The 20765-nt window shown below is 36.6% G+C and overlaps 2 protein-coding genes across 3 annotated transcripts; both read right to left on the reverse strand.

The window, feature by feature from the left end:
• Positions 1-3017: 3017 nt before the first annotated feature.
• On the reverse strand, positions 3018-5723 carry LOC140780318 (protein CHLOROPLAST IMPORT APPARATUS 2-like). 2 transcript variants are annotated; one of them, XM_073125774.1, is made up of 3 exons: positions 3780-5723; positions 3377-3541; positions 3018-3265 (listed from the first exon to the last, which is right to left on the reverse strand). In XM_073125774.1, exons 1-3 carry the CDS (start codon positions 4827-4829, stop codon positions 3206-3208), a joined length of 1275 nt encoding a protein of 424 aa, XP_072981875.1. In that variant the 5' UTR covers positions 4830-5723; the 3' UTR covers positions 3018-3205. The 2 variants fall into 2 exon arrangements, with proteins under 2 accessions (XP_072981875.1, XP_072981874.1); XM_073125773.1 differs by having other exon boundaries at positions 3371-3541.
• Positions 5724-16019: 10296 nt separating this feature from the next.
• LOC140780722 (beta-glucuronosyltransferase GlcAT14A-like) lies at positions 16020-19284 on the reverse strand. The gene is made up of 4 exons (XM_073126443.1): positions 18160-19284; positions 17320-17395; positions 17094-17209; positions 16020-16759 (listed from the first exon to the last, which is right to left on the reverse strand). Exons 1-4 carry the CDS (start codon positions 18656-18658, stop codon positions 16275-16277), a joined length of 1176 nt encoding a protein of 391 aa, XP_072982544.1. The 5' UTR covers positions 18659-19284; the 3' UTR covers positions 16020-16274.
• Between the last annotated feature and the right edge of the window lie 1481 nt (positions 19285-20765).

A 20765-nucleotide genomic window follows, 5' to 3' on the forward strand; every position in this document is an offset into this window, starting at 1 on the left:
TCCGAGAATGACATCCGATCCAACCAAAGTGGTAGGCATTAAGCAATGTAGTAGCAGTACGGTGAGTTCAATTGATTCGTTTCGTGCTACACAACTCTAGTGTCGACGGATCTCGTGGGCCCGGTCCGACCCGACCGAGTCCGACCATGTTCACCGAGTACAGGATGGATAGAGATTAGAGAAGCAAGCGGAACTCCAATTGGGACTATAGTATAAGATTTTTCTTCATTTTTTTTTATATATCACTCACCAATTTAATTTATATCAAATTAAATAGTATCTATCATAATTTTAAAAATAATAAAATAGTTTTTCTTTTTTCTTTTTTCAGTTTATATCATATAAAGAATTATTACTATATTTATTTCAGAATACAAGTAAATATAAAAAAAAAATTATTTCTAGAATAAAATTCTATTGTGAGAATAAAGAGGTCGACTGTACGCCTTGTAATCAGATTTGTTATTTTATTAATTTTGTGGTGTAAATCAATAATCATGCGGGGATTATTGATCATTCTTTTTTGTCTTACTTTGCACAATTATTTTTTTATTAGTTTATATTTTTGGCGCCACCGTACCTCTTGCTGAGTCTATGGACAGGACAGAGAGAGATTGGTTTGGGTGGTTGGAGAAGGATGATTGGTGAGTGGTTGGAAATTTTTTTTTATCACTTATTTGCACTAAAATTTGATGAATCCAAACGTCTAATCTGCAGCATGATTAGCTTCCTTAAAAATAAAAATATGAGTAACTTTATAATTATTAAAATTATTAGTTCAGATTTTGATATTATTAATGATATTCGATAATGGACCAAAAAGATGGGCTAACTCTTGGCCAAGATATTTATCCGCACACTAGAATTTGTCTCGAGCTAGACATTAGTAAAAAAATTTTATGCAATGCTTCTTAGTGTTTTCCTAATGACTGTGACTTCCGCAATCAACGTAGATTTATAAGGCTCACATCAAGAACTTGCAATAATTGGACTACTATTAATCTGTCAGACTATGAAGCCTACCCCTTTCCTTTTCATTCCTATTGACAAAGGAACCATCACGGTTAACTTTTACCCACCTCGGTGGGGGAGGTTGCTACTGCTTAGAAGTGGGGGTTAGAGTAAGCTTCGTAGCTCCGACAAATAACTGAGCAATATAATCAATGATACAAAGCCAAACCTTGTCAAGATCTTTCTGTTCATTTGTAAAATGAACTTTGTTACTAAATTTTCAGATCTGCCAAAGCATGATGGCAATGGAAGCTTGAAGTCTAGCCTTGTCAAATACTGACAATTCATCTCCCTCATTGAGATAGCAATCTTCTGATCATCTATCTTCAAATAAAGACTAATCAAAAAGTTATCTTTACCAAAATGCCATAGAGTGACAGCATTAGGAAGGATAAAATCAAAATAAAAGTGCCAGGTAGGTGATTATGCATTTGTGTCCTTACAAGAATAAGTTGTACTTTTATTTTGATTTTATCCTTCCTAATGCAATTTTTGTGTGGTAAATATGACATCTCCTTTTGGTGAAAAATAGTGCTAAGTATATAAATTGACAAATATTCTACTTATGCATTCTTCTCTCTTCTATGTAAATTGAGCTATATTTGCATTGGTAATTCTTATCATGAGATAATTTTCAAGCATATGAGAAGCTGAAATTTTTTATATGTGGCAAAACGATTTTAAATATTGTAATTGGTTGAAAGTTCTTTCAAAAATATCATCTCCTCAGTTAAAACTGAACTTAGATTAAGATTTTTTTTTTTTGCCTTTATATAAATTACTTAAAAAATTGGAAGTTATCTAATATTACCTGGCGTAATAGTATAAGAAAAATAAAATTTATTTTTTGCAAGAAAATTTATTGAAACTATTTGATATCTAAATATTAAAAAAGAAGGGTATTTTAAATATTATATGAATTTGTTACCTTAGCAACCATTTGTTAGGAATAGTCCATGAATATTCTGTCAAAAACTTACACAATAGTAATTCTAAAAGATAAATTTCATCAACAAAATGAATACTTGGGGCTTTCCAAAGTACTGATCTCCTGGTAGCCCAGAAACTCTTGTTCAAAACAAGTCTTTTACAACTTTTGCTGTTGGATTGTTTTCCTAAAGACGAAAAAGACCAAAAAAGAAAGAAAAAAGAAGAAAGAAAAACTCAAATTGCTTAATCAACTACTACAGACAGAAGACTTTAGAAGTGGAAAATACTTTATCCTGTTTCCAAGATTAGAATTTCGCATTCCTACAATGTGAATGCTCTGTTCTTTGAGGAAAACATGGTCCAAAAGTTCATGTCAGAAGTGCTATTTTCAAAGCTGAAAAGATCAAAAGATGTAATCTATGCTTTTCATGACAGATTATGTTGACCAAAGTAAGCTAATTCATTAATTAGACTGCTATGAAGCAACACAATTCTACACAGTATAGTGATTGAGGAGCATATTAGTAGCACAGCTTATTGTTGGAGTTCTTTAACATATTTCTCCATTTACATCTCTAAATTTGCACTGTTAGATAACTTGTTGAACAAAAGCAAACTATCCACAGTTAACACTAGTAACATTCATACTTACTTGAAGCGAAAGTCTGGTAGAGAAAGCAAAATGGGGGAGCTAATATCTTCTATTGGTTCTTGATGCCATTCTTATCATCAACAATTGGGGCACTACCTTCTATTGCCCTGTTCCTCAGAAAACTTTGACAGCATTGAAGCTTGGTTTTCAAATCAGATTGTAAACAGAAGAAAAGGTTAACCAGTGTAATAAGGCCTGTTTGTTAAGACCTAAGAAATAATTTGAGTCAGAATTTCCACCCTAGTTCATGTTACTTACTAGTTACTACCAAGTTCTGACCACACTCAAATACCATTTTCAATGTCAATTTTTGACAAACATGATTAACCTACTGGTCTTCCATGTTGTCATAAACCTTAGAAGTTCCATTTCCAATGTACACCTGAAAAAAGATTAGTTGATGCAAAACATGAGAGAGAGAGAATTTCTAAAGCATATAATTTATTCAATTAAGATTCATTCTTTCCCCTGTACTTATTTCAAATATCAGAGCTGCCTACATGGGAGCCTCTTCAGAAGACATCTTAATCTTCAAAACTTTCCATTCCTTACATTCTACATGTCTAGAAAAAAGATTCTCAAAAAGCTCTTCAAAACCCCAAGATTAAAATTCTATTGGCTCTCTTCATCTATGGTCTCTTGGAGAAGGGATGGCCTCCTAACAAACCTGCCCTGCAAGAACACAGAATTCCGAAACTTTGTTACTAAAATGACTCTGCAATGAGAATGCAATCAAGAAAAGAAAAGAGGGGCATCAGAAGGGAGACAAAATCTTACACTTGCCTTCATCCTAGGCCGTTGGTCCGCATTCACCTTCCGAACCTGGTACCTAATCTTTTTCGAAAAGAGTCGAGTCCTCCTCTTCTCTTTGTACCTCATTACACAAGCTTCCCTCACCCCACCTACAGCACCATTCTCTGGGGTCAGATCTATATCAGCTAACTTGGCCTGCAATCAGAGCCACAATATTAGTCCATGCAAAATGGTGAGACGGATAGCCCCTTCTCAGATAATTGTGAATTGTAAAGAGAAGAATGCGATATCAATATACTTAACTCCAAATATTTTCTCAGGTAATTGTTGTTTAACTCTAGCTACTAGAATTGAGGTACTATGAACTAAGCTCAAGAATACTAAACTTGTATAAAATTAAGCTATTTCATCATCAGGGAATTGTGCTACATACAAGAGCATTAGCTGAAGAATTTGGCGACTCAGCGCCACCGGCAAACATGGACCCACGATCCGACCATGCCTTCAGGATGTCCTCATGGTTCAATTTGAGGCCCAAACCAGCCTTTGTGCCCCCCTGTGGTTGTGTGGTGTTTGCAGTTGCAGGGCTCGGCAAATCCACCACCTCCTTCTTTGCTTTCTTCTTCTTTTTCTTGTCTGACGGTGGTGGCGTTGACATCTTAAGCTCTGGAAGTATGTTCTTCATGGGGACAGTCGGAGAGTTCCAGCAACAACCATCATCCCTATGCCTTAATGCTTGACGCATGACTCCTCGATATCTGAATCTGAGACCAAGTTCAAGTTTACTGCCCAATCCTAATCCAACGAGGCTCTGAATGTATGGATTGGTTATAGAATTGCAAAGAAGAGAATCTTCATTGATGGTGGTCGTAGCACTGGTGTTCATGCTGAGGTTTCCCATAATGCTATCAATGCCCACCTCTACCTCCTCGTCGAGAATGGATTCCGCATCGAAGTCATCCTCAAGAGGGCCTGGAGAGTTAGGCTCCCACATTTCATTAGTTACAGTACTTGATGCAGGTGAGCTCAACTCATTGCTCACCAAACTGGGAGACGATGAACTGATTGGTGAAGACTTGTCGAGAGAGCTTGTAGCCTTTGACTCGATTCTTAAGCAGGGTTTTTCCGGGGAAGGCTCACGAATTAGGAATGCGGCATCACTGACGACCGGTATAGGAGGGAGAAGCTCAGAGGATTCGTGGAAGGAGTCGAAAAGTATTGTGTGCTTCGACATCTTGACGAGGTTCTTGGTGGAAAAGATGTTGGGGTAGACGGTGGAGAGAAGGGCGGCGGCTTCATTGTAAGTTTGGTTGGGCCTCTTTCGAGGCGCCCGCGCCTTCTTGATGGAGATAGTGACCGGAGAATTGCTCGATTCGGAGAGAGTAGATGACGGCGAGGACGAGCGAGCTGAGGAAGAGGAGGACTTCACGATGTCCAGGTCAAAGCCGTAGGCCGGACCACCACCACTTAGACACGAAGACATCGCAAGAATGAAGAATCCAAAACAAAATCTTGCTATAGAATCTACTGAACTAGAAAGTACAGATCCTACAATTCAGCAGGATTTAGAACCATCTTATGCTTGCTAAACCCTTATCTAGATGTGGATCCTAGTAGCTACTGGGAAATGGAAAGCATGGAGTGGATCCAGGAAACTGGAAAGGTGTCCCAGAGAAGCTAAAACCCTAAACCTCAATCCCAGTAGCACCAAAAACCCAGAACCCAACTCCAAAATCCTGCAGACGGAGACAGGTGAATACCCAAATCCAAATTGTATCAGGAAAAAGCTCCGAGAACGCATCAAAATCCGAACTTTGGGGGAAGACATAGAACACTAATCACCAAACTCATGATTAAACGATCTTTCTATCTCCAAGAAAGATCCAAACCACCGGTTCAAGAAAGAGGAGAACAATACATGACGACAGCTCCTCTGTCCACGAACCCAGATGGAATTCCAAAGGAAAGGTTACACGAGAGAGTGGGAAATCGACAACCCAGTGATGGGTTCTGCTTAGAAATCGGAAAGGAGAGCTAGGAATGGAACAGGGAACGGAGCTGGATTGAGAGAGAAAGGTGCGTACTTTTTCTCAGCATTAAGAAGGAAAGGACGGACTCAGAAGCAGGGGAATGGCGGAAAAGGGAAGAAAGCGGAAAGGGTCAACAATTACGAGACGGAAAACAGAAGTAAGCGAGAGACAGAGAGAGAGAGAGAGAGAGAGAGAGAGAGAGAGAGAGAGGAGAAGGGAGAGAAGGGCGGGTGTCGAGGAATTCGAGGAGGAGGAAGAAGAGAAGCGTTTTTAGGTAGAAGAGAGAACAGGGGAAGAGACAACGCTCGCTTTCATCAGCCGGGCTCTCTCTCTCTCTCTCTCTCTCTCTCTCTTTTTGATGCCTTTCTGGAATTATTTCTTCAATGTTCTTTGACCAAATTGCCCCTATTAGTGTGCATAAATTCCCACTAATTCTTTTAATTTTTTTTCAAGAAAGCTCATTCTTTTATTTAGCTGTACCACAAGACTTCTAAAGACATACTAATTAGTTGTTTTTAAGTTTTAGGGATGCTAATGATTCAATTGTTTATATTTTATGAATGTTTTAAGGATGTGTTATTTATTTTGCTGTTACCTTGATTTGAAAGCCTTGTCATTACTTACTTAGTAGGATTGCTGCCGAGCCGTTGTTTTCTCCACTTTTCATGATCCTTCAATTCATCCTTGAGCACATTCAAAAGCTCTTGATATGCCCACTAAAATGAGATGGAAGAATTTAGTAATTTTTTATGCAGCAAAAATCAATTTGCTTCTCAGATTTGACAACCATGCGATGTTAATTTGCATGATTGATTGAAATATCCAACTAATTACGTCTAACAGTGACCTACAACCAACCAACTAAAAATACACTGCTAAGTTATGCAATAAATTCCCCATCTCTATGTCGATCAAAATAGTGTGCAGTTTTTACTTGCATGGGCAATCTGGTCATTTCAGCCATTTCAGCAAAGCTTTAATACATGGGATTATTTAGCCCTCCATCATGCTGCCCCATCCTGAATCTTATGGGAAGGCTTTGCTTATCCCCTGACATGGCAACCCCTGATTGGCTCCTCTAGATTTTAGGGCCTACATGGCGTAACCTTTATGGGTCGTCAGCTTTCATGTGAATCGAGGCCAAGTTGTGGGTGGATCTCTCTTGGGATCTCGGATCAAATTGGTCGTGTGCGTTTTTGCCCTTTAACTTGTTGTGTGGTAAATTTGGCCTTTACGTTGTGTCGCGTAGGTTCAATCACTAGTGATGAGGAGTTTGTCACCCTCCATAATTCCCAACTTCTTTTATTTTCCCATAAATATCTCTAACTTTAGTATCAAAAAAATATCTCATAATTGGTACAACAAATATTATTTTATGAAAGAAAATATTTTTTGGGATTGATGGAGATAAAAGGAAGTAAGTTGAGCAACTGATGACCCCCTTAACCATTTACTAGAGTACAAACCTTTTCAGATCTTATCCCTTCATTTAATGATTTGGAGGTCTCATAACCTCTTGACTTGGATAATCCATAGATAACTCTCTTGCAACAACCCTACTGCATGTGACTTCTCTCTACATATATACATAGAGAAAAGAAAGGAAGTTTGGATCAATCACAAAAGTTTTAAAAGTACTGCAACATTAAGTTCTATGATAATAGAATAGATAAAAAAAATAAAAAAAATCTATAGTAGATTATTAGTTCTTTAGAGGATGAGATATTCCTTCACAAGTGGTACTTGGCACCCCTTGATTGGCTGCTAAACTTTCCTGCTATCATTAGCTATAATGCCGTGAGTTATATTCTCTAATCAAAAGGCTACAAATGTTGCTATCAGTACGAAGTGTATACGTTCATCACCTTATCTCCTTGGCCCTCCCATGCACTACTTGCTATCTTGAGTGAGTTCTTGAGGTCATGAACATGGACACATCACTCCATCATCCACCCTTCAATTTGGATAATGTGAGTTCCCTTTGGGGTGTGCCTGTGGAGGGTTTTGATTGGATTCAGCTGATATTTTGTTGATTGGAGAATTTGGATAAATGCTAGAGAAGCTCAAGTGATAAGGCCCACCATTTTCCAACTATTTTCTGATCTCCTAATTTTGTGGTCCTCAACCTTCTTTGTTGTACTAATTATCATCTAACAATTAGGATAAGATAAGTTTCTTCTTGTTGGCAAATAGAAGTAAGGGAGTAAGGGAGTTTCTAAGTTCTTTAATAGGATAAAGATAAGAGAAGGAGAGAGTATCACAAAGTGACAAATGCTATAATTGATTACACTGATATACTTTTATTATTAACTTTAGAAGTTTGCATTGGTTGATAAGTAAAGATGACTTGAGGTTCTACTCAAGGCCATGTTGTTCTGGTTATTTGTCAAATATGGAAAGCGTTATATAGAGGAAAGTTATCTGTATTCATATGTTTTGTTTTTGGTTGCAATATTAGGATAGAGGTTGCAATTTTGACATTAGATAAAGAGATATCTATTTTTCATTTTTCTCTTCTAATAATAAATTGATGTTTAGATAGTTAATTATGTCAAGAATATATACTCGGCAATATGTGTTAGGTTTTTAGTATTGACAAATGTGTATAAAATATTCTAAGTATTTTTATCTATACCTATGAGTATATACATAAGTGTCGATAAGAATTGGTTTAAAGATTTTTGAATTTTAAAGTAAATAAGCTATGTCTTTCGAAGGGTGCTCGACCGCACCCTAGAAGTCATTTGAAGATACATAGGCATAGTTTTTGGTCATTTAAACGCATATTGGAAAACATTTGAAACCGTTTGAAAATACAAAGACTCAAGTTAGGTCGTTCGAACGGGGTGATTTTGCAACATCTTGAACGGGGTTGTGAATCTTACAAAATCTAAGAATCTACGAGAATTAAGATTTTGACACTATCTTAATAAAAAGTTAGGATGCCCTAACCCTAAGGGCAGTCAATCATTACTTTTAGAAGACATTTTTGAAGAAATATTAATTCTCGTAGATAAAAGCTTTGATCATCTTCTACATGCGAAAATATTTGTCTTAAAGGTCATTAAAACAGAAGATCAATATTGACGATTACTAAGATTGAAAATCAATCATGGAAATTAGTCATAAGGTCGAACAATCAAGACTGTGTCAAATAAAGCTATAGAGATTGACAGATTTTTTGTAAGTCAGTCTTATAAACTACTATAGTTTTATTAGCGATTGGTTTGATCTGAATTTTGATTCATAGTTTTTTTACCCGTTTTGGGGTTATTCCATGTAAAAATCTTGGTGCTCGTTTCGTTGATTATTACTCTATATTTTATTTATTTGAGCAATGAATTAGGAATTGTGCCTAGAATTTAGTCTATATTTTTTCTTAGAGTTATTATGTTATATATATATATATATATATGGTAACTTTGTATAAATAGGGCCAAGTCCCTCTCTATCATTTCAAGCAATACATTTTCACCAAATCTTACTCTCTCTTTTCTCTCCAAACACAATCTAGGGTTAGGCCTAATATTGTTTCATAGTATTATAGCATCTCGATCTCTAGGGACTCAGCCCAAACAATCCCATTTCCTTTTCATCATCTCTATTGGGTCCTCTAGACATATTGGTTCGATTCGAGCTCTCCGACAAGCAGTTCCCTCATGGCCTCCTCCCTATGAGCAGCTCCAACAGTAGTTGTCCGCCAATTCCTAGTGAAGAAACTAGCTCTTCTTGCTGCAGCCTCCCCAAATCGCGTTGCGCCCGTTGACCACATTGGACGTCGCTTCTTTCACAACTCCAACGGTGTCATCTTGTCTTGCAACTGGCTCCACCATGGGTTAATGAAGCCACATTCCCTACTTCACTTTTGTTGCAACCCATTGTTGCTAGAATTGAAGATAAGGAAGACTTGAAGGCTTGCTCACCAACTATTCGATGAAAAGCTGCACTGACTTCACCAACTAGCGAATCGTGTTTCACTCTTTCTGTCGCCCACTAGTATTGGTATTGAAGTCAAGGAAGCCTTGAAGGTTTCCTTTTCAAGTGTTTGACGAAAAGCATACAGTAGCAAACAATGTTTTCGGCGATGCCCATTAGGTGTTTGACAAAAGTTCAATATGTCAAATGCAGTAGCATCATAATTGTTTTTCAACGAGTGCCCACCTAGTGTTTGACGAAATTTTACTATGTCGAGCACTTATTCTTTAGTAGTTTTGTTTTCAGCAAGTGCTCATCAAGTGTTTGACAAAAGTCTACAATTTTGATTCCTCATGTTTTCACTAGATCTACCCATATTTGGCACCTATTTGACAGTATGTCAAGGTTAGCAACATTGTTCATTGGGTGTTCGACGAAAGACTCAAGTTAGAAAATTTCAAAATGCCCTTAAGGTGGCAGATGGATTGTCTCTCTTCTAATGACATTCTATGTTCCGATCAATTATAAGAGTCTTAGCTTCACTAGTGCGTCTAGTCTTGCCTTGGCTTTCTTTAGTATAATTAAATCTTAGATTTTTTATTCCAGCGCCTCACATGATATGACCAGTGACTTCCATTTTCACTAGTCTCACTCTTTCCTCCACTGCTTTTCTCATGTTCACACAATTGACGAGACTCATTACCCCATCTCTCATATTAGTTATATTACCTCCATCATGGATCCTATTAGTTGTCTTACTTTATCGGATGCCTGGCTTGTTCCAGGTCTTATAATGAGCCTTATTTATGCTACTTAGCTTTTGGACTCTAAAAGTTACACTATGTCCTCTTTGACTTTTTGTGTTGTGTAGGACACTTCAACAGGCTAATCGAATTCATGGGCTCTACTACTTGGACTAGCTTCATCTTCCTCCACCTAGTCCTAGTGTTGGCCTCATCACTCCTCTATCTCCTTTAGACCTATGGCATCAATATTTAGGTCATATATTGAGTCAGCATCTCAAGACTTTATCTATATTTGGATCCATAGGCACTAGTCATTTTTTTTGTTTGTCTCCTTACTATAGGTTAGCAAAATATCGAGCCTTTCATTTTCCTTTTAAGGAGAGTATCTTTGATTCCCCTTTTCTTTAGTCTCAATTTTCTCTGTTATGTATAATTTATTAATGATTTCTCTTATTTCTGATAGACTCTGATACTAATTGATAAACTCTGATACCAATTTGATAGGTTCTTGTACCAAAGATAGGCTACACAATGATTCTTTCAAGATCTGAATATATTACATAAATCAGTCCACGCAATCATGGGAAAATATTCTTCAGATATTCTCCACTTGTAAGAAAATTACGAAACTAATTGGGTTAGGTCCATAACTTCTTAATCTACAACTTTTGTATTTACGCCCTTCACAGATTCGAACTGTAGTAGGGACGAAAATATGGAAGAACGTGGGTGATGGTAGTGGTGACGAGTGGAGTGGATGTTAGGGTTATGGATGGGTATGGAGGTGAAGGTGGATGGTGGATGTGATTAAGGAATATAGACGAAGGGAACGAAGTGGTCAAGATCCCAAAGAAGAGGGGTGGCTCGATAGTTGAAGGAGATTAGAAGTTAAAAGAAACCTTGCCAACGGTAGAGGTGGAAGGATAGTGAAGAAGGAGGAGGGAGAGAGTCTAGAGAGAAGATAGGAGGTAAAAAATTAATAATCCAATAGCATAATGAAGTTGGTTGTCATCCACATATTTATAGAGGCTAGCCAACAAGTCCTAAAACAATATAAAACCCTAATTTTAGAGGATTCCCATCGATCGCGTTCGAACGCGCCCGATCGCATTCAAATGCGCTCAATCGCGTTCGAACGCACCCAAAAGCTCTATCTCTGTCTGTGCGAACATGGACAGGCATTCGAACGTGGGCGTTCGAACTCGCCCAACTACATTCGAACGCACAATATTCGTTCTCTGTATTTGCGAACCTGATGCAGACGTTCGCAAGGGCATTCGAACGCGACCCCTCCTACATTCGAACGCGACCTACATGAATTTTATTTTAATAAAAATAAACACCTAATAAAATAAGAAAAAATTCTAACTAAGTATATTAGTTTCACCTAGTTTATCGCATGCGCTAGTGCCCTGAGGTATGTCTAGTGTATGAGGTATGTTAGATCTATCGTGATTTTTCTTCTATGATTTGTATTTAGTTCGGTCAATCTATTAAGATCTTTTAATTTGACGATGCTCAAGAGTACCTTTCTTTTGAGTTTCATTCTATTTATGCTTATGTTGGCACCCTACCTTAACGGTCATGTCCCTATACCCCTTTTAAAAATGGTGTTGCTGAACGTAAGTATCTTATCTTCTTGAGACTACTTGTGCTCTTCTCTTTAAGGCTTTTGTTCCTCATTCTTATTGGGCTAATGCCCTTCTTATTACTCTCTATCTAATCAATTGAACTCTATCTTCAATCTTTGATGGTGTAACCTCGTACGAACGTCTCTATGGTACTTCACTATCTTATGATCATCTTCATGTCTTTGGGTGCACTTGCTTGTTCTTTTTTCTTCGGGTGAATGCAACAAGTTGTCCCTTGAACAGCTAAATACATCTTTCTAAGATATAGTCCTGAGCATAAAGGTTATTGTTGTCATGACACTTATACTCATTATCTTAGGATATCATGCCAGATCTAGAAATACACTTCTTCACCTTCGATACTTTGGCACCCTCGAACTTACCATTTCTGGATCTCTATGTACTATCTTATCTTTTGTCCTCTCGGATGTCCCTACCTTAGCCTCACAATCTGTCCCCACTTGCTTGATACTCTTCTACCATAGACACTCCTTTGCTATCAAATCCATCTGCCCCTTTAGAATGCTCTCCCGTGGAGGTTCTTGCTCTTCCATTGGAATACCCCCCCTATGACGATCCTACCATACTTCTACACTTGCAAGTCGTGTCCCCCTTCTATAGTTGAGCCTCATTCTATTGGTAGTATCTCTCCAACCATCCCATTCTTTACTGTGACGACTCTTACACTTGCTCGTCGTTATCTAGAGTGTGAGCGTCACCCTTCTGACTAATATAATTTTTTAATGTCTTTCGCTACATACACTCCTCAGTCTCACACCTTCTTTGTAGCCATCTACTCCACCCCTCAACCTAGGTACAATCATGAGACTGTCTAGGTTCTTGATGGTAGCAAGCTTTGATAGATAAACTTCAAGTCCTTCGCCTGCTCGACATTGTGCTTGTAAGCTGCAAATAGATTTTCAAGGTCAAGTATCGACCTATTGGATCTATTGCTAGGTTTAATAAAGCTCATCTGGTTACTCAAGGCTTTACTTAGGATGCGGGATAAATTACGAGGCAACATTTGCTCATGTTGTATGGATGACCTCTCTGTCTATACTATTCTTGCTATTGCTTCGAGTCATTAGTGACATTTTCATTAGATGGATGTGAAGAATGTGTTTCTTCATGGTTTTCTTAATGAGAAGTGTACATAGATTCTCCACTAATTTTCCCTTTTCCCCAAGTCACATCAGTGATATGTTGACTTATGATCCACCTTGAGTTTGAGAGGGGAGAGATATTACCGTTATTGTGTTATATTATTTATTTATTTAGATATATGATCTAATCCACTTGGTTTCATAATTTTCTAACTACCGGAGAATATGTGAAAAATATTTTCTCACAATCACGCAGACTGATTCATGTAATACATCCAGATCTTAAAGGAATTATTGTGTAGCCTATCTTTGGTTCGAGAACCTATCAATTTGGTATCAGAGCAGACAAACCTCAAACCTCCATTAATGGTTGAAACAAGGAAGATGACATCAACAATGAGACCTATGGAGAGCACATCGACAAGGGAAGACTCAATCCACAATGACCCTAACCATGAGGCCGATTCCTTTAGAGCGACCACGGTAGGACCGAGTCAACCAACATCCATGAGTGCGAATATGGATGAACTTAGGGGCATGTTCTATACATTGATGCATAGAGTGGACTCAATTCAAAAAGATCATAATGATTTGAAGGAATATGTCATAAACCGATTTGATTCGTCGACTTTATATAAATAGGGTCAAGTTCCTCTCTATCATTTCAAGTAATAAATTTTTCACAAAATCTTCTCTTCTTTTCAAACCCATTCTAGGTTTAGGTCTTATATCTTTTCATTTTTCTATATAGACATTAGATAAGTGTAATTAGTATAATTTTAATTATAAACATTTGCATATAAATATATCTACAAATTATATTTTTTATTAGATTAATAGATTAATACATAACTTTATTAATTATAATCAGGTTTATATATATACATATATATACATTAAATAAGTGTAATTAGTATAATTTTACTTATAAACATTTGCACATAAATACATCTATAAATTTTATTTTTTTATTATAATACATGCATAGCTTTATTAATTATAATCATATATATATATATATATATATATATATATATTTATTGAGGATATAGTTACAAGCACATTTATATGTTCATTTATGACATGTTTTTTTTATATTATTTCATACATGAATCCTCTTTGTTTGATATTACTAATTCGTGGTAAAATTAATTCATTGAACCTTTAACTCATAATACTTTATTATTTTTTTAACACTCAAATATTAGATACATAATAATAATTTGAGATATCGTGAAGAGACTTTTTAGAGCAAGACGAAGTGGGCTAGAAGTGAGCTAATATTAGAGAATTATATATGAATCGAGTTGTATTGTACTATGATTTATATAATAAGAGATTTGTACATGTTGAATTATATTCGTGTGTGTGTACTAGTCGTAAACTTAATAGTTTGTTGTAGCATGTGTTGGTGCTACCTATAGTCGCTTAGTATTGTTACTGTGAATTTAGATATTTATATGGTAAACAATTTATATAGGTTATAGTATGATTTACATCTAGGATGATTTATCGTGAGTAGAAGTTTATTTCTATGTGAACGATCCATCAGTCCTGCCACATGTGTCGTGCATTTCGTGTGGGAGCCTAGGCGAGTATGTGGCCGATGGGTGGAAAGGTTATGATTAGTCCGTGAGTAGTTGTGGGTGTGTTTTGCTTATCTTAGAGCGTATCTTAACACTTTCACATATGTGCGATGACTTGAATGTGTTAGTAAGACATTTATTTGTGAAATAAGTTTGATTCAAAACTTAATATCTTGGTGCATATTAAATTGTTGTCAATGAAGCAACTTTGAGCTAGCATGCTGCTATTTGCTTACATGTAATGTTTTTATAGCTTCCAAAATGGTCAATAATACCGGTGGTGTAATGCTGGATAATTTAAATAGAAGCAAATTTGGGCAATCTTTCTAGATTTTACCCTGAAAATGGGGATATAAAACCTACTTTTCCTTACAACATATTCTATTTTTGTAATTTCTCAGGTGCCTATTGGAGAAAGTAAGCTTTTGAAAGTCCAAAATATGGAATAAACAAGACAGGAGTATCATTGAGAACTAGAAATCTATGTGATCAAATGGTTTCATACAGCTATTTTCAGTGTTTTTTTTTTTACATAAATCAAGGTTTTAGAGAAGCAAGCAATACTGCAATCTGTGAAACAACTCTATGGTCAATAGGGGAGAGTTTGTTCTCCTCTGGTAGAGGTTAAAGTCATTGGAAAAATGAAAAAAAAAAATTAGATGATAAGGAGAAAAAAAAAGCTAAGCTGCTTGATATTTTCAACAACTTGGATATCTTGGAGAAGCATAAAACTTTGCCAGCAGAAAAGCAACAAGATAGAAGTGATGCAGCTATTTGTGTGGATGGAATCTACAAAGAAGAGAAGTGACAGGGTTAAAAGAAAAGGTGATTTGAACACTGGTTTCTTCCATTTAGGGAAAAATTAAAATGAAATGATATATATTTTTTCCGACAAACAAGCTGCAGTCTCTGTCTCTGCTTCATTAAAACTTTTAAAAGTAGTAATCTTTCACAAGATTAACCACAACAAAACAAATAATTTAATTTGTCCCGGCATATGGACCACAATAAAGCCCTATAACACCCATAAAGAGCAAATAAAGCTGAACAATCACTTACAACCACCAACTAACAAACTACCGAGTTATCTAAACCATCAAAAAATTACCACTGTTATTAACAACAAAAATTTTCGAACACTCACAATGAACTACAGAACATGAAACAAAGTAAAGCAGCAGTAATCCCAGAGCTCTGTCATTATTTCTCATCTTTGTTCACAATTTTGGGTCTTTTTGTCAATGAGCCTTTTTCACCGTCTCCTCTCCTTGAATCTTTGCCCGGTAAAATAATAAGAGTCACCTTAAAAATGAAATGACATTGAAAAAGTTCTTTATGCATGTGTCTATTTTTTGTCTACAATCTTGGTTCTCTCCTTTTTCATTATTGGTAATGGGTATACTTTAGTTGTCTCAATTGAACAAGATTGATAATTAGGTACTCCTTTTTTTGGCCTCCAAGCTCTTCCAACATTGCCAACTTGAATAAGCCATCATCTTAGATTCTATCTAGTGGAGCAATAGCTATTGCCATCCTTCCTTCGTTGCCTCAACTGAACCTCCAACGAAATAAAAAAGATAAAGCATTCAGGCATATAACATATTCAGATAAAAAGAAATTCTGCATTTGACTTGAACATCAAAAAGGTCTGCACCATTCACATACTGCAAAAGAAAAAAATAAAAAATATTCTTTCTTTTCTTCAGCTCAATATATAGATTTGTTTCCTATGAAAGGAAATGCCCATCAAATGACTCCTATTTATTCCAATGAGGCCTCAAGTACTGCTATCTATTCTTTCTATCTTTACAAAAGCTACTAAAAATTATGAAACCGTCATCAGAGTAATTTATGGTTAACTTTCTGACATACATATGATCTTTAACAGATAAATTTTCATGTAAATTTTGTACTATTTCAGATGCAGCCTCTTTTCTGGATGAGCTCTGATACAAAGTGTCTCAACTTCTTGCCGTCAGCCCCTGGCTCAACGGCATTGATGTCTCCCCCCTTAGAGATGTCATTCTGGCCCTGACACCACTTTCCATAACCAACTGCATCCCGCAATCGCCTCAATTTACTCTCATCAATCATCTGAAGCACTGGGTCATCTTCTGGGAACTGCCTTGCAAAGGCAGCTCCGCTGCTCGTCATAGCCTCAAAATGCGACTGGTTGAGAAAGAGCGGATCCAAACCGGGCGGATCATCCCAAATGAAGTACCGAAGATCGTTGTTGACTGTGGTGTTTTGAAATTCGGGTGAATTGCAGATGACTGTTTGGAAATAGGACTCCATGGAGTAGGCCACATTGGCAAAGTACATGAGTAGCTTCCTTGGGAGGTTGTCCCAGCCATGCACACAATATTCTGTAAAACGTCTACTAAGAATCATCCATGGAGAACCTGCTCCACATAAAGGAAGTAGAAGGTCATGACTCTCAATTGAAGCAAAAGTTTATTCTACACCCTGTATTATCAATATATTATGGTCCAAACTCTACCTTTGTATGATTATATTAGATTTATTATGGTTCAAACAAGTCTTTGCAGAACCGACGAAAGGATAAAAACACTTAAGCAAAACCTTTGGCATGAGCATATTTTATATAATATTTGCATCCTAAGAATATGCAAATTCCAACAGAAGAAAGCATAACTCAGTACCTACTCATTTGCTTTCAACCAAAGAATGAGGATATGTTACATGAAGTTGAAAAAAGCTATCAGACATACGCACCTGTGAATATCTTGAAAGCATCAGGTGTTTTTCTTGGCTCTGTAGCAAAGAAGATTCGGGTACTTGTATTCTTATAGAGACTTGGATCTATAATAACCTTATCAAACCGTTCATGCCTGCGCTGATTAAAAGAATGATAAGAGTTAACTCAACTGATGTAAAGAGAAAAGAATTGAAGAATACAAAGTTTCTGAAAACTAGTATGACAGATCCTGGAGGTACTCACTCTTTCCATCCAAGATCACTGGTGTGATCAATGAAATTGAGGTCCCTCGGCACAGTTGCGAAAGCATAAAGAAGATCTGAAGTAGAATTGGACTTGATTCATCAGTTTGAAAAGAAAGCAGAATTAAGTAGAAGGGAAATCATTTTCACATTTCCTTTGTTGAAATTTGAAAAAATCATATGGCTTTCCATGGAAATTTTGTCATTTAAATATCCTAGAACAAAGTAGTGAACCTCTAAGATCTCCTCCTTTGTTTGTTCTTGGAATGAAAATAGAGAAAGATGGAAAGAATAAAATCAGCTAGTAAACGTGTAAGATCGATAAATTTTGATCCTTCTTTGTTTGTTCTTAGAATGAAAATAGAGAAAGATGGAAAGAATATAATCAGCTAGTAAATGCTTAAGATTGATAAATTTTGATCCTTCTTTGTTTGTTCTTAGAATGAAAATAGAGAAAGATGGAAAGAATAAAATCAGCTAGTAAATGCTTAAGATCGATAAATTTTGATCCTTGGATTATCTTGCACAAAAGATTGTGAAAATCAGTTTGTTCTCATATAAGTACTAACAAACAATCGTAATTAACTTGGCTTTCTAAGAGAAAAATATAACAAATTGATTAAAAATCATTGAACCTTTTCCTGCTCAGAAAAATTCAGAGTAAAAGACTTGATGTATACAGACTATTTTAGTTTGAATTCTCGTTAGGATGAAGATTTAGAATATTGCAGCAGAATCACTGAATTTAAGGTAGAACTACATATTGCTACTAACTACACTGATTGAAGTTGCAGAGGATTGTCAGACAAAATGGCTAGCATTTCTAGAACAAAAGTCTTACCATCCTGAGTTACAATTGGGTAATCTGCGGCGCTTAATGCAATAAACCAATCCCAGTCTGCGCTGATCTTAAGCAGAACTGCAGCTGCATGAAGTGTGGCAGCAAGTACAGATGAACCAGTTCGATCAACGGCGTAAGCTTTGCCCATAAAGTCGACATTTGCAAAGACTCTCAACACCTCATCTGATCGAATGGCACTTGCAAGTTTAGTCCTCTCATCAGCCGCGGAACCTGAGTCAAGATGCAGAAGGTAGCGATTTCTTGGGTGGAAAACTGCCTTCAGCAACCTAAGCATCCTCTGACTCTCACCACCAGAACCTGATATCCAATAAGCAAATACTGGAGGATTGCCATGATCCTTCTGTAGAGATCTAGTCATGACTTCAACTTCTAAATTTGATGTCCAAATTCCACCTCCCAGAAAAGAAAAATAAAGAATTGAAGCACCAGAGATCAACACCACCAGCGCAAGCCATGGAGAAAATCTTGATAGCCTCATGGATGATGACAATCATATGAATTCACTTGAAAATCTTAATAGCACGACTTGGAACACCAACCAAAGGTCTCAAAGAAGAATTTCAAGCAGTAACATGAACTGCCTTCTGAATACCACCAGAGCATGTAAATCAAATAGCATCCTCTATCAAATTTGGAAAGTCTAAACAGCTCAAATTAAGGAGAAGGTGATGCAAATATCTAAATGGTACGAATAATCCCAACAAAATTTAGTTTCTAGTCTTTCAGATTGAGGTAACTGTAGAGAGGGAGAGAGAAAAGAGAGACCGAAAAAAAAAATTAGTGCGATAAAATTTGGACCCACCTTGTGGAATTTTTTGTTCAAACTCACAGGATCATAAATGGAGATAAATAGCCACAAGTGCCGTATGGACATAGACTAAGTGAATGAAGAAAGCGATGTGGGTGAAAGATCAACATAAAAAAAAGAATGTGATACCCATATGATGTATACAAAAAAAAAATCGCAAGAAAGCTACAATCTTGGACGAGGAAAGCTAGAGTTTTGGTAATATACCCAAGTGGGTACCACTCGAATCCCAAAGAACTCATGAGAAAAGAGGAATTGGGCCGTCGAAATCTTCACAATCCATCAAATTCTTGAACAAAAGATTAGCAAGATGGCTCCTTTTGGACTATAAGTCATGTAGAAAAAAGAGAGGCCTTTAAAGAGAAGTACGAGAAACTACCGGAGAAATGGGAAACGTTTAAAATTGGAATCTTGGTACGCGAGAAGAATGTGAAAACCACATCAGGGGTGGGGATTTCGAGGTTGTCTGCGTTCTTAATAATAATGTTATCTTGTCGTCCACCATCCGCAAATTAATATGGTTAAATGGAGGGGGCCCAACAAGAAAGAGAGAGAGAAAGATAGAGAGAGAGAGATGGAAGGTGGTTGCTTAATTGGTGCAAGTGACCACATCTATCCCAAGCAAATACACCAAGGAGTGCGGCTAATTGATGGAGATCAAAAGGCCTCTAAAAGTTTCATTTGTTTCTGGTTTGCTGTTTGCCATGATGGAAAGAAGATCGACGAGTGTTCTTGCCATAGGAAGAGGTGGGAGGTGAACTAATCCACTATGACGTTAAATAGATAGCGATGACCTTTGAGAAAGTGACATATAACATTGCACTCTTTTGGCTGATAGAAGTGGTCACAACTTGCTTTATTTCCTATTATTTTGATGGAGAAAGCGAACTAGGAAGAAGTGTGAAAATAATCCCTTCCCATATGAGTCTAAATCCTATTTTGTACGCATTGCTAGCTTTTCCATGTGAAAGATGCCCTCATTCATTGAGCTAGGAATTTGGTGGATCGTATTTGAAGCTTGACATCTCCCCTTGCATGAAGGCACTTTAATTTAGACTTTAAATTAAACAAAAAGAAAGGAATTAAAAATAATAATCTCCTCTCAGTATAGTTCTCATTGAGACGTTGTTAGACATTGCTAATTGGCAGTTCTGATTGTATTTTGAAGGAAGGATAGATGAATCATCATCGTTAGCATATAGAGTATGCAAATCATTGTTAAATGTTTAGAGCAGTCGGTAAGTTAATATATTATTAAAGCAAAGGTTCTTAGTTCATATGTAAATTGGCTTATTTTTTGGTTAAAATATAAAATCTCTATTCATGTAAGTTAAATCTCCATCTTTGAGCCTATCAAGATATCGCATTTCTCTAGGCATATCTTAAAAAGTCGGCAACATTATTTACCTTTATATTTGTGAGTCAGAGTAGGGATGTAAACGAGCTAAGCTTAAGCAAGCAGGACCTAACTTGGCTAAGCTCAATAGGGATTTTTTTTTCTCACTCGAGCTTAACTTGGCTAATTTCAAGCCCGAGAAACTTGAGTTTGGTTCGGTAGCTCAACAAAGGCATGAACATAGAAATAGAAGAGAGAGTGAGACGAAGAAAGAGTACAGTAAGCAAAAGAAAGAAATTATCTTACCTATCTCCATTGCCATTAAATAATCTAATGGGCCTCTTTCACTGTTTTACCTTTATAAAAGAAAGAAACAATCTTACCAGCTTTCTCATCATAATCATAAAAAAGGGACCTGAATTAAGCATCCTCTCACAAATA

Source organism: Typha latifolia, chromosome 1, assembly GCF_019914945.1.
Source record: "Typha latifolia isolate L0001 chromosome 1, TyphaL0001v2, whole genome shotgun sequence".
Taxonomy (NCBI): Eukaryota; Viridiplantae; Streptophyta; class Magnoliopsida; order Poales; family Typhaceae; genus Typha; species Typha latifolia.

Excerpts from the sequence above, each read along its gene's own strand:
- LOC140780318 (XM_073125773.1), bottom strand. The coding sequence starts at position 4,829 with ATGTCTTCGTGTCTAAGTGGTGGTGGTCCGGCCTACGGCTTTGACCTG. Across the intron at positions 3,542-3,779 it reads ATTCTTCAGCTAATGCTCTT|GCCAAGTTAGCTGATATAGA; the intron begins GTATGTAGCACA and ends CTCTGATTGCAG. Across the intron at positions 3,266-3,370 it reads GGCCTAGGATGAAGGCAAGT|GGCAGGTTTGTTAGGAGGCC; the intron begins GTAAGATTTTGT and ends GTGTTCTTGCAG.
- LOC140780722 (XM_073126443.1), bottom strand. The coding sequence starts at position 18,658 with ATGAGGCTATCAAGATTTTCTCCATGGCTTGCGCTGGTGGTGTTGATC. Across the intron at positions 17,396-18,159 it reads CCCAATTGTAACTCAGGATG|ATCTTCTTTATGCTTTCGCA; the intron begins GTAAGACTTTTG and ends ATTCTACTTCAG. Across the intron at positions 16,760-17,093 it reads TGCTTTCAAGATATTCACAG|GTTCTCCATGGATGATTCTT; the intron begins GTGCGTATGTCT and ends TATGTGGAGCAG.